Source organism: Anomaloglossus baeobatrachus, chromosome 1 (genome assembly GCF_048569485.1).
Source record: "Anomaloglossus baeobatrachus isolate aAnoBae1 chromosome 1, aAnoBae1.hap1, whole genome shotgun sequence".
Lineage (NCBI taxonomy): Eukaryota > Metazoa > Chordata > Amphibia > Anura > Aromobatidae > Anomaloglossus > Anomaloglossus baeobatrachus.
The window spans coordinates 77,074,160-77,087,847 of NC_134353.1; the positions used below are offsets into that span (position 1 = coordinate 77,074,160).

The 13,688-nt window shown below is 50.4% G+C and overlaps 1 protein-coding gene across 1 annotated transcript in view; it reads right to left on the reverse strand.

The window, feature by feature from the left end:
• Nucleotides 1-13,688, reverse strand: part of WFS1 (wolframin ER transmembrane glycoprotein) — a 90,577-nt gene that overhangs the window by 46,212 nt on the left and 30,677 nt on the right. Inside the window, exon 3 of the mRNA XM_075346869.1 lies at nt 9,442-9,524. Coding sequence (XP_075202984.1) covers nt 9,442-9,524 — 83 coding nt within the window. The remainder of the gene's footprint in view (nt 1-9,441; nt 9,525-13,688) is intronic.

Consider the following 13,688-nt stretch of genomic DNA (forward strand, 5'->3'; position numbering starts at 1 on the left):
GCGATTGTGTGACTATCAGAATGCCAGGGTCTTCCACACTTGTCTCTGTATCGTACAGAAACTGACACTAATGGCTGCCGGCGTCCTTGTAGAGAAGGAAGCCGTGGGCGTGCCTGAGAAAGTGCGGGAATCCGGATTCACAGTGCACACAGTGAGAGGGGTGGAGTATGCAAAACATACTCCAGCTCTCAGCGCTGCTCTATGCAGCGTCACGCCCCTACCCTGACTGTCAGGGCTGTGGGCGGTAACGAAGGGAGACTAGGCCCAGAAGCCGGGGACTCGAGTTAACAGCGCGGCCGCCGTAAAAGCGCGGGCCGCGCTGAAGTCCCCGGCGCACCACAAGTGCCAGCCGCGCCGCAGTCCCAGCGGCCGGCGCGACCGATTCATAGAAGTGGCCAGCGTCCCGCCCCTCTCCTGACTGGCAGGTCTGGGGGCGGGAACGAACGGAAGCAGGCCGCAAAAGCCGGGGACTCTAGTTATCAGCGCGGCCGCCGTAAAAGCGCGGGCCGCGCTGAAGTCCCCGGCGCACCACAAGTGCCAGCCGCGCCGCTGCCAGCGGCCGGCGCGACCGATTCCTGGAAGTGGCCAGCGTCCCGCCCCTCTCCTGACTGGCAGGTCTGGGGGCGGGAACGAACGGAAGCAGGCCGCAAAAGCCGGGGACTCTAGTTATCAGCGCGGCCGCCGTAAAAGCGCAGGCCGCTCTGAAGTCCCCGGCGCACTACAAGTGCCAGCCGCGCCGCAGTCCCAGCGGCCGGCGCGACCAATTCCCATAAGTGAGCCTGCTTCAGCGAAGCTGAATGAGGCCATGGCACAGGCGCCGCAGCGCTGATGTCCCCCGGCGCACTACAACACCCAGCATGCTGCGGTGTGAGCGCCAAATGCACGGGGACACAGAGTACCTTGAGGAAGCAGGGCCATGTCCCTGATGTACTCCGCTCCATCCAGCATCTTCTCCAGGGGCTGTAGATGGAGCACGGTCTCAGTGCCTGGAGACCGGTAAATCCCACTTCACCCAGAGCCCTGTAAAAAGGGATGGGGAAGGAATCAGCATGTGGGCTCCTGCCGCCGTACCCGCAATGGGTACCTCAACCTTACAAACACCTCCGACATACAGTGGGGTGAGAAGGGAGCATGCTGGGAGCCCTTAGTATGGGCCCTCTTTTCTTCCATCCGACATAGTCAGCAGCTGCTGCTGACTAAAAAGTGGAGCTATGCGTGGATGTGTTGCCTCCTTCGCACAAAGCACAAAACTGGTGAGCCAGTGATCCCACTGGGGGTGTATAGCCAGAAGGGGAGGGGCCTTACACTTTTAAGTGTAATACTTTGTGTGGCCTCCAGAGGCAATAGCTATACACCCAATTGTCTGGGTCTCCCAATGGAGCGACAAAGAAAAGGCCAAGGAGCATGGCCGGAAGAGCGACACCAGGACAGGAAAATCCTCCAGGTCCTGTGATAGATTTTGGCCGATAAAGACTTCCGAGCTCGAGTCATAGTGGAGATGACCTCAGGAGGAATACCAGAAGTCGTCAAGATCCAGGACTCAAGAGCCACGCCGTCAATCTGAGAGCTGCAGAATTCTGGCGGAAAAACGGACCTTGTGAGAGAAGGTCTGGACGGTCCGGAAGATGCCACGGCACCTCTACGGACAGATGGAGCAGGTCTGGGTACCAAGCCCGCCTGGGCCAGTCCGGAGCAATGAGGATGACCCGACGGCCCTCCATTCTGATCTTGCGCAGGACTCTGGGCAAGAGCGCTAGAGGGGGAAACACATAGGACAGACGAAACTGGGACCAATCTTGAACCAGAGCGTCCGCTGCAAAGGCCTGAGGATCGTGGGAGCGAGCCACGTAAACCGGAACCTTGTTGTTGAGCCGGGATGCCATTAGATCCACGTCCGGAGTGCCCCACTTGCGGCAGATTGACCGAAACACTGCCGGATGCAGGGACCACTCGCCGCTGTCCACGGTTTGGCGGCTGAGATAATCTGCTCCCCAGTTTTCCACGCCTGGGATGTGGACTGCGGAGATGGTGGACTTGGAGTCCTCCGTCCACTGAAGGATGCGTTGAACCTCCAACATTGCCAGGCGGCTGCGTGTCCCGCCTTGGTGATTTATGTAGGCAACCGCTGTCGCGTTGTCTGACTGGACTGATGTGCTTGCCCGCCAACAGATGGTAAAAGGCTAGGAGAGCTAGAAGCACAGCTCTGGTTTCAGGCACATTGATCGAGAGGGCTGATTCGGACGGATTCCAAGTGCCCTGCGCTCTGTGGTGGAGATATACCGCTCCCCAGCCGGATAGACTGGCATCCGTGGTGAGGATCACCCAGGACGGGGCCAGGAAGGAGCGTCCCTGAGACAGAGAGAGGGGCCGAAGCCACCACTGAAGGGAGCCCCTGGTCTGTGGCGACAGAGCCACTAACCTGTGCAAGGAGGTGGTCCGCTTGTCCCAACAGCGGAGAATGTCCAGCTGCAGAGGACGCAGATGGGACTGGGCAAAGGGAACCGCCTCCATTGACGCCACCATCTGACCGAGCACCTGCATTAGGTGCCTGATGGAATGACGGCGGGGCCTCAGCAAAGAGCGCACCGCCAGACGGAGGGACTGCTGTTTGACTAAGGGCAACTTCACAAGTGCCGGCAAAGTCTCGAATTGCATCCCTAGGTACGTGAGCCTCTGGGTCGGAGTCAGAGTGGATTTGGGCAGATTGACAAGCCACCCGAATTGGACTAGAGTGGCGAGAGTGAGCGAGACACTCCGCTGACAGTCTGCGCTGGACGAAGCCTTGACTAGAAGGTCGTCCAGGTAAGGAATCACTGCCAACACCTGGAGGTGCAGAACCGCAACCACTGCTGCCATGACCTTGGTGAATACTCGAGGGGCCGTGGCTAACCCGAAGGGGAGAGCCACGAATTGGAAATGTTCCTCTCCGATTGCAAAACGTAGCCAACGCTGGTGTGAAACTGCAATTGGCACATGCAGATAAGCATCTCTGATGTCGATGGATGCTAGGAAATCTCCTTGGGTCATTGAGGCAATGACTGAGCGCAGAGACTCCATGCGAAAATGCCGCACCTGAACATGCTTGTTGAGAAGCTTGAGATCCAGGATGGGCCGGAAGGAACCGTCCTTTTTGAGGACTAGGAAGAGATTTGAGTAGAACCCTCTGAACCGTTCCTGGGCGGGAACCGGTACAATTACTCCGTTGGCCTGCAAGGATGCTACGGCCTGAGAGAAGGCGGCGGCCTTGGAGCAGGGGGGAGTTGACAGAAAAAATCTGTTTGGTGGGCTGGAAGAGAATTCTATCCTGTAGCCGTGGGAGATGATATCCCGCACCCACTGGTCGGAGACGTGTTGAAACCACACGTCGCCAAAGTGGGAGAGCCTGCCACCGACCAAGGACGTTGCTGGCGCGGCTAGATAGTCAAGAGGAGGCTGCCTTAGTGGCAGCAGCTCCTGCGGACTTCTGAGGATGCGGCTTCGTGCACCAGTTGGGTTTTTGGTCCTTGGCTGAGTTAGTGGACGAGGCCGAGGGCTTAGAGGATGACCAGTTGGAGGAACGAAAGGAACGAAACCTCGACTGGTTCCTACCCTGAGCAGGTTTCCTGGATTTAGTTTGTGGCATGGAAGTACTCTTCCCACCAGTAGCTTCCTTAATAATTTCATCCAGTTGTTCACCGAATAGCCTGGATCCAGCAAAAGGGAGCCCAGCAAGGTACTTCTTTGAAGAAGCATCTGCCTTCCATTCTCGAAGCCACAAGATCCTGCGGATAGCGAGGGAATTAGCCGAAGCCACCGCAGTGCGGTGAGAAGCCTCCAGCATGGCAGACATGGCATAGGATGAAAAAGCCGAAGCTTGGGAAGTTAAGGCAACCATTTCAGGCATGGATTCCCTGGTGAGGGAATGCATCTCCTCTAGAGAAGCAGAGATGGCTTTGAGAGCCCACACTGTTGCAAATGATGGGGAGAACGAGGCCCCTGCCGCCTCATATACAGATTTGGCCAGAAGGTCAACCTGGCGGTCAGTGGAATCTTTAAGAGAGGTGCCATCAGCCACCGATACCACCGTCCGGGCTGAGAGTCTAGACACCGGAGGGTCTACCTTAGGTGAATGAGCCCATTCCTTGACCACCTCAGGTGGAAAGGGAAACCGGTCATCAGAACCACGCTTTGGGAAGCGTTTGTCAGGACAGGCCCTAGGCTTGGTCACAGTGGCCTGAAAACTGGAGTGGTTAAAGAACACACTCCTTGTCCTCTTAGGCAAGGTAAACTGGTGCTTTTCTGCCAGAGAGGGTTGCTCCTCTGATACTGGCGGATTGAGGTCCAGTACAGAATTAATGGATGCAATCAAATCACTAACATCTGCGTCACTTTCGGACAGATCAATGGGGCACATGGAGGTAGTGTCAGAGCCCCCAGTAAAGGCATCCTCCTCGTCCTGCGAGTCAGCTCGTGAATCAGAGCCACGGGACGAGGAAGGAGAGGGATCTCTGCGTCTCCTCTTAGGAGGACGGGGAGAATCCTCTATGAGCTCCGCTGAGAGAGCCCTAGCAGCAGAGGCACCCTGAGAAGGGGGCTGATGCATGTTCAGCAAAGTCCGGGACAGCTGTCCCATGGAGTCGGCAAAAGACTGGGAGATTGACCTAGAGAAGGCTTCTACCCAAGCCGGGGGTTCAGCCACCGGAGCCGGAGCAGCCGGAGGGACCACTGTGGGTGCGATTACAGGCTGAGGCATTGTCAAGTTAGAGCAGGTATCACAATGTGAATATGTGCTCGGTTCAGGTAGTATGAGCTTACATGCAGTGCATATGGAGTACAGCCTTGCAGCCTTGCTCCTTGTGTGAGACATGCTGCTGAAGTGGGGGCTCTGAGCCAGAATGACCCCCAGAGAGTATATAAGCAGGTCCACAACCGGAGGTTGTGGCTTACCAGATCGTTTGTGTGCCCTCCAGATCCCACCGCCCGGACCCCCAGACAGATTAGCAGGGATGCTGCAGCCAGCGCCGATCGCTGTGAGAACGCTGAAAAAATGGCGCCGGAGCGAGGAGAGGGGGCGGGACCAGCTCTGAGAGCGGGATCTGGAGGGCCATGGAGATTTACAGGGGAGGGAACATTTGCTCAGATATGAGTGTCCCTCCCCTGTGCCGAACGGCCGTTGGGCGGAGCCGCACTGTCCCTCTGCATGATTGACATGCAAGGGCAGTGAAATCGAAACTAGGCCTCCGGCGAAGCCGGGGCCTAAATTTAAGCAATGCAGCCGGCGCGCAGGCCCCATCGGCGCGGTTCTCAGGTGACAACCAGAGAACCGGCCGGAAATGTAAAGACAGTTACATAGCACACTCTCCCCAACAATAAAGTACAAGGGACCCCCGAATACAAACGTCTCAGATACTTAGCTTGTGAGACGCAGGGCTTCCAGTCCCTGGGGATGAGTGCTCCGTCCAGCAGGATCCTGAAGGGCTGCGGATGGAGACCGGCCTCCTGCAAAGCAGGAAGAACCGTGCTGGCTCCCACTTCAAGCCAGAGTCCGAGGGATGGTGAAGGAGCGCGGCATGTAAGGCTCCAGCCCTGAAATCAACCTTAACAACACCGCCAACACAGTGGGGTGAGAAGGGACATGCCGGGGGTCCAGGCTTGGACCCGCTTTTCTTCAAAAACTTTCCAAAATGAAAAATCAGATGAGATGCATGTGTGGATGTATGCCTCCTGAACACAAAGCAATGAACTGGCTAGATTTGGTTATCCAGGGGGTGTATATGCTCAGAGGGAGGAGCTACACTTTTTAGTGTAGTACTTTGTGTGTCCTCCGGAGGCAGAAGCTATACACCCAATGTCTGGGTCTCCCATAGGAACGATAAAGAAAGTGTGTGTGTGTGTGTGTGGGGGGGGGGGGGGGGAAGATATAGGAAAGAAAAAAAAATAAAAAAAAAAAATGTACACACCCCCAATCCTTTTTGTCCTGGGTGTAAATCCCTGCTACCATAAAAGGGAGCCCAGTTTCCGCTTTGGTATGGGGCTTCACCAAGTTGTGCGCCATTGTACAGCTTTATAATTACATCTTTACGACTATACGAGTAAGTTCTATACTTCAAGGACGATGCACTTTATACCAGTATGATGGAGTCATGGTCATCGGGAGTGAAGTGAATGTGACTTATGTAACTTCTGACATATGAGAAGGACTGAAGGAAGTGGTGAGAGGAACCGGAGACGGTCACAGGCGTGCTGGTATGAGTCACCCGAGACTGAGGACAAGTGGCACATAAAGTTCTGAACACTATACAAAAGCTAAATATCACCATAAAATCGGTTCATAGGAAAGACTAATTGGGCAGAAAAGTATGGGATTCAGTTCACTAAAGAAACTCGCACTTTTCTAGAGATTGTTGTGAAAGCAGAGGTCACCCTTTATATGACGGTCACACAACAATAGTCAAAAGTGGAGACAGACACATTTTGGTTTTGCTGTTTGAGTTTTAATAGAGTTTGTTTTGCATTTACTCTAGATTAGTATAAAGATCAATTGTAGTCATTCTTTGCCATGAAAATGACCTTAAATCAAAAATAATCCCATCGCAGCCCTACCACAAAGTGATGACCTTACATCATTCCAGTGATCTCCTAGTTACCTCAGGAGAAAGTGTTAACGAGGACAAGGCAGCTGATATCAATCTGTTATGCTCATTAAATTAGAAGAGCCGAAAATGCAAATGTCAAACTTTCTTGGGCTACGATCACACATCAGTATTTTACCTCAGTATTTGTAGGCAAAACCAGGAGTGGGTGATAAATACAGAAGTGGTGCCCGTGTTTCTATTATACTTTTCCTCTGATTGTTCCACTCCTGATTTTGGCTACAAATTCTGAGGTAAAAAACTGACCAAATACTCAATGTGTGCACGTGGCCCTATAGAAATCTTCCAACTGTGCTTTTTTAGGCCATGTGCACATGTTGAGTATTTGAGGAGTATCTTACCTCAGTATTTGTAGCCAAAACCAGGAGTGGGTGATAAATATAGAGGTGGTGCCCGTGTTTCTACTATACTTTTCCTCTGATTGTTCCACTCCTGATTTTGGCTGCAAATACTGAGGTAAGAACTCACCAAATACCGTACTGAGTGTGAAAGTGACTTTAGGTCCTATGCACACACTGCATTTTTTTGCTGCGGATTTTTCTGCAGAAAAGGTGCGGTTTTTGTTCATAACCTTGCTGCAGTCCTTCCCCAGTAAAATCTATGGGAAATCCAAAATGCTGAGCGCACAGTGCGTTTTTTTCCCTACAGCTTTTGCTGCATAAATTCTAGTAGCATGTCACTTCTTTTCCGCAAGTACCTGCGGTTTTGCCATAGATAATGGTAAAAAACCGCAGGGCCCAACCCGTGGAAAAACCGCACCAAAACCACCAAAATCAGTTTCAAATGGAAGATAAATACCGTGCTTCACCGAAAAGCAGACGCAGTCCTATTTTTTTCTCCCGAAAAATGTGCTAGGGCTTATTTCCAGGGAAAACCGGTTGGGGGTAATTTTACCCCCCAAAAAGGCAGAACCTCCAATGGACAATCATAGTTACCAGATCCTGGCCAACACACACACACACACACACAAAATGGGGGGACCCGCGGAGGAAAGCACGGGGGACCCGCGGAGGAAAGCACGGGGGACCCGCGGAGGAAAGCACGGGGGACCCGCGGAGGAAAGCACGGGGGACCCGCGGAGGAAAGCACGGGGGACCCGCGGTGGAAAGCACGGGGGACCCGCGGTGGAAAGCACGGGGGACCCGCGGAGGAAAGCATCGATCCAAGTATGATTGCAGGGTCTTCTTTCTTTTGGGGGTGTCTGCTTTCTATAATGAAATGTCCTGCAGTATTCTTTAATTTTTTTTATCTGCATGGATACTTCATTATTGAACTGCAACTAGGGCTTATTTTCGAGGGAAGGGCTTATATTTAAGCCTTACTCCGAAAAGGCCGAAAATTCCTGTCAGGACTTATTTTTGAGGTAGAATACAAAAAAAAGACAGTTTGCGCTCTGATAATGCTAAAGTATGGAAACCATGAATGTGTGAACATGGACCTGCATTACTGCTAAGGAAAATCTAAGAAAAATGAGATATTTAGCATAAAGAAATGGCCATTTGTATATCTGCCCAGTTGCCCCTTCACAGCATATCTCGTAACTGGGTACCTTCACTATGCTGAAGCCTCTCTCTGGGTTAAAAACCTCCTGTGTATGGGCACGTAGGAACCTGCTATATAGAATGAGATTACCTGTGGCAAGTGGGGGAGGGGTGCACGGTCAGAAGGTATGACTACTTTCTGACCGTATTTTATGTCATGTTCAGTTATGCGCCTGTTCACACGTCAGGTTGATGAGGCTGAGTGCAGGCAGTCTTTTTTGTCTATATCAAGAGGGTCATTCCTTCTGACCGTGCACCCCTCCCCCAGTTGCCACAGGTAATCTCATTCTATATAGCAGGTTCCTACGTGCCCATACACAGGAGGTTTTTAACCCAGAGAGAGGCTTCAGCATAGTGAAGGTACCCAGTTACGAGATATGCCGTGTAGGGGCAACTGGGCAGATATACAAATGGCCGTTTCTATATGCTAAATATCTCATTTTTCTTAGATTTTCCTTAGCAGTAATGCAGGTCCATGTTCACACATTCATGGTTTCCATACTTTAGCATTATCAGAGCACAAACTGTCTTTTTTTGGATTTTATGTCATGTTCAGTTATGCGCCTGTTCACACGTCAGGTCGATGAGGCTGAGTGCAGGCAGTCTTTTTTTTTTATTTTTGAGGTAGGGCTTATTTTTGGGGAAACAGTAGCAATCAGTTAACAAATCCATTTTCCATAGACTCCCATGTAAAAAAAAAATAAAAATCCTGAAAACATACAAAAAGTTGAGTTTGCAGAACTTTCCTGCCAACGGGTCTCTGCTGGATCCGATGTAACAGATGATAACTGGACATGTGAACTCTGCCTATTATACACTGGAGATATCAAAACGGATGCCGAGGAAAAATGCTGAGGCTGCCCATAGCGTGAAGCCGGATGTCCAACATTTATTATTGTTATGAGCAATGTAATTGGCTCATAATGAAGTCACCAGAACGCAGTAGGACAACACACCCGGTCTGTAATAAATTCTTCACAACCATAAAAGAGTAAACAGGAAAGCTGAGCATACGGCTCATGGTTCACCGACATAGAAGCCCCAGAAACCCTTGTAGGAGGCCAGATATTGGGATATCATGGCAGATGCCTACTCTACAATGCTCTGAAGGATTTATAGCTGAAGAACCTGATCTCCATCCCGGTGTGCCGGGGTTTTCAGGTCACGAGGTTTACACTGTCAGCAGAGCCGTGTTTATGTAGTGAATCACTCGGGGCGGCACAGGATAATCTGCCTCCTATTATTACAGACCCACGTGCCATTGTTACCTCGCTCTGGGCTTTGGCATCCCCAGCTCTGGCTTTTTCCAGCAGTTCCTGAGAAGTCGTTTCTTGATCTTCGTTCATGGCTTCTGCAACAGAAAAAAAAAATAAATTAAAAAAACCCTATATACTGTATATCTCTATTGTATATCCAACTAATTTTATTTTTTGCCTTCATATAAAAAATGGGAACTGACCACAGTATTGCACAGTAATGGGGATGAAGCCACCGTGTGCCCAAATACAACCGGACCCTTAGCCCCAGGTCAGGTAGGACACTACGATTTTAGGTTTCCCCTCGCTATTCTGAAAATGAATCTTTGGGACTCAAAAAAAACCAGTAAGGCCCTGTGTGAACACTGCGTTTTTGCTGCAGAATTGGTGCAGTTTGTGTTCATAAGCTTCATGCAGTCCTTCCCCAGCAAAGTCTATGAGAAATCCAAAATGCTGTGCGCACGTTGCTTCTTTTTTCTTTACAGGTTTTGCTGCAGATTTTTTGCAGCAAAAAGAAGCAGCATGTCACTTCTTTTCTGCAGGTCTCTGCGTTTTTCCCTATGTTAAAAAAAAAACCCGCAGGGACATAACGCAGGGGAAAAAAAAAGCACCAAACCGCGGTAAAACAGCATGCATTTTTGTATGCGTTTTTCGGCCAGAGGTGCGTTTTTTTTGCTGAAGAAACATAACTTGTGTGCGCACAGGGCCTTATACTGGTAATGTGCAGAAGCGTTGGGCACGGTTTGGTCTCCTGCCGCCCAACATCTATTATGGTTAGACAAAAATGGCATTACAGGACACAATATGCAAAAATATTGGGACCATGTGCAAAGTAAGGCACGCCATAGGCAGCGCACACAACCTACCTGGACATTATTTACCCTCTGACCATTTTGCAGTATATTCCCAAGACAAGAGATTCTGACAAGATCTCATTACCCAAGGTTGCATATGACAAAGGTATATGTCTGCTGAAGCCACAAACTTTGGCAGCTTTGACTAGCCATCTAATGTGCACGGGGCTCCAGACTCTCCCAACCTCCCCCCCCACCTCCCCCCCTCCACCGAAAGAGGATGCCAAGGGAAAGAAGGAGTATCCGGCCTCTTTCAGCGACAGATTAGGCTATGTGCACACGCTGCGTTTTTTTGACGCTGCGTTTTTGTGCGTTTTTGGCCGCTAAAAACGCACAAAAACGCACCTGCGTCGAAAAAACGCGGCAAAAAACGCACGCGTTTTGCCGCGATTTGGTGCGTTTTTTTGCTGCGTTTTGCTGCGTTTTTGCTCACTGCGTCCTTATGCGTTTTTTATCAGTGAACAAAAAAAAAAAAGGTCTGATGTCATTTCCTTCTTCAATGTGTTCTTCATTCTCCACTAGTGTATGCAGAAGAGCAGACAGCTGCAGAACTACAAGGCTCAGCATCCTCGATCCAATAGTGTATGCAGGACAGCAGACAGCAGCTGTCGAACTACAAGGCTCAGCATCCTCCTTCCAGGACTGTATGCAGGATTTCTTTGCCCCCCCAAAAAAAAAAAATGACGTGGGCTTCGCCATATTTTTGTATGCTAGCCGGGTACAGCAGGCAGGTACGGGCTGCCCCCAACCCCCAGCTGCCTATTTGTACCCGGCTGGGAACCAAAAATATAGGGAAGCCCTTTTTTTTAAATTATTTCATGAATTTCATGAAATAATTTAAAAAAAAAAAATGACGTGAGCTTCGCCCCATTTTTGAGTCCAGCCGGGTACAACTAGGCAGCTGGGAATTGGAATCCACAGTGCAGGGTGCCCATGCTTTCTGGGCACCCCCGCTGTGAATTGCAGTCCCGCAGCCACCCCAGAAAATGGCGCTTTCATAGAAGCGCCATCTTCTGGCGCTGTATCCAACTCTTCCGGCTGCCCTGATGCCGGGTGGCTAGCCAGGTAATAATGGAGTTAGGGCTAGCTGTATATTATCAGCTAGCCCTAAGCCCGAAATTCATGGTGTCACGCCAATATTAGACATGGCCACCATGAATTTCTAGTATAGATAAAAAAAAAACACAACACAGAAAAATATTTTTATTAGAAATAAAACACAACACAATTAGTGACTCCATCTTTATTGAAATAAACCCCCCTCCGCAGTAATCCTGGGTCAGGGTCCCGCGCCGTCCAATCCGGATCCAATATCATCTGATCGGTTTGCTGGAAGGCAAAGCGATCAGATGATGTGTCAGGTTAAAGGATGTGAATCCCATCACACATCAGCTGAGTGTATAAACGCCGATTATACAATCAGCTGATGCATCAGTAGAAAAAAAAAAAAAAAAATAATACTCACTTATGTGCTGAATTACCGGCAGCTCCCGGAGCGATGGGGCGGGAGTCTGATCCTGTCCGATCGCTGCAGCAGCTGCCGGTAATCAGGGATGAAGTCTCCTGACGCATCCGCTGATACCGGCCGGGCGCCCGCGTCAGCCCGAGACTCGATCAGCTGATGCGTCAGGTGACTGCATCAGGTGATCCATCGCCAGGTCCTGCAAGCAAGGTCCTGCCCCGGGGAGACTGCACACAGCCGGAGCGGGAGCGGCGATACCGTGACAGGAGATGGGAGCGGGCATGGCACCGCGAGGCTGCAGACAGGTGAGTATAACTTTTTTTTTTTTTATTCTACTGTTAACTTTTGTTTTCGCAGCCGCTTCCACCTCCTGCCTGTACATGGCGCCGCACGGCAGCATACATGCACAGGACGGGAGATGGACGCGGCGGTGACGGTACCGGGAGGATTCATGCTTCTGTCTATACTGACAGAAGGAATCCTCTTCCTGTACACGTCACTTTACTACCCACCTCCTGCGCTTATAGCTGCGTTTTTGGTCTTAGAAACGCACCAAAACGCAGCTATTTGCGTTTCTCATTGCGTCTTTCAACATCCCATTGAACTCAATGGATGAAAAGCGCAGTGAAAAACGCGGGAATAATTGACATGCTGCGTTTTTGTGGTCACCACAAAAACGCAGCTGAAAAAAAACGCTGTGTGGGGACAGCAAAAATGAAAACTCATAGACTTTGCTGGGGAAGCAAAGTCATGCAGTTTTGAGGCCAAAAACGCACCCGAAAAACGCGCAAAAACGCCGAGAAAAACGCACCGTGTGCACATAGCCTTAATTTGTTCTGGGAGATAAGTCGCTGCCAACGGAGTCTAGCATTGGCCCTCAGAGACCACAATGCCCTGTGTGTGGGAGAAATCAGTAGAGATAGCTGACAGTCACACGATTATTCAGCCACCAGTGTACATAGTGAACTTGGATCACCACCGAGATCTGTAAACTGCCATAAAATTAAGGTAAAATTGGCAGGAACTAGCATCTGATAACTATAGTTAATGAGCGGGGGTCGGAAGCAAGTGACAGCAGCGGCAGATACAGCAGGGCTGGAGAAGGTGTGTAAAGTTGTTTTTTTCTTTTCTCAGACACGTGTGTATTCTCCGGCGCGTGTCACACGGAACACCTCAGTGTGGTTCGTTTGCGTTCCGTGTGACACCCATGATGCTGGAGAAAAATGGACATGTTGACGTGTGGAGCACACGGGCACACGTATGCTCCACACGGTCCATGGCAGAACACGCACGTGAGCGCAGACCCATTGATTTTAATAGGTCTACGTGTCCCCGTGTCTCCGGTACGTGAGGAAAAGGACCAAACACGTACCGGAGACACGGACGTGTGAAAGAGGCCTAAAACAGATCCCTCAACTGATTGCTATTGCTTCTATTTGAAACAGATCCAGTAAGAAAAAAATGCATGCGGTGTACACGCGTGTCCGTGATTTCCGCACGGAGACAAGTCCATTTTTTTCTGACATCACTGATGTCCCACGGACCACACAGTGGTGTGATCCGTGAAACACGTACCAGAAAAATCACGTACATTTAAAATAAAAAGCTGTCTCCAGCCGCTGCTGTCTCCTGCTTCCAGGTCGGCTACTAATGCTCAAACATATGCACTGCACAGCTGAGCCAGAAGTAGCTGCAGCGGGGAAACAGCAGCGGCCAGACGCCGCATCGCAGGAGACATCAGCACCACGGACAGAAGGAGCGTTGACAGGTGAGTATAAGTGACTGTACTACTGTTACTGTACAAAAAAAGGGGGGCATAGGGATGTACAATAAGGCCCCGTAAATATCAAGTATTTTTATTTGCATTTTAATCACTTTGATCATTTTAACACATTTTTTGTCACTTTATTTTAATACAAATTTAGGGGTGCGTATAAAAAAAA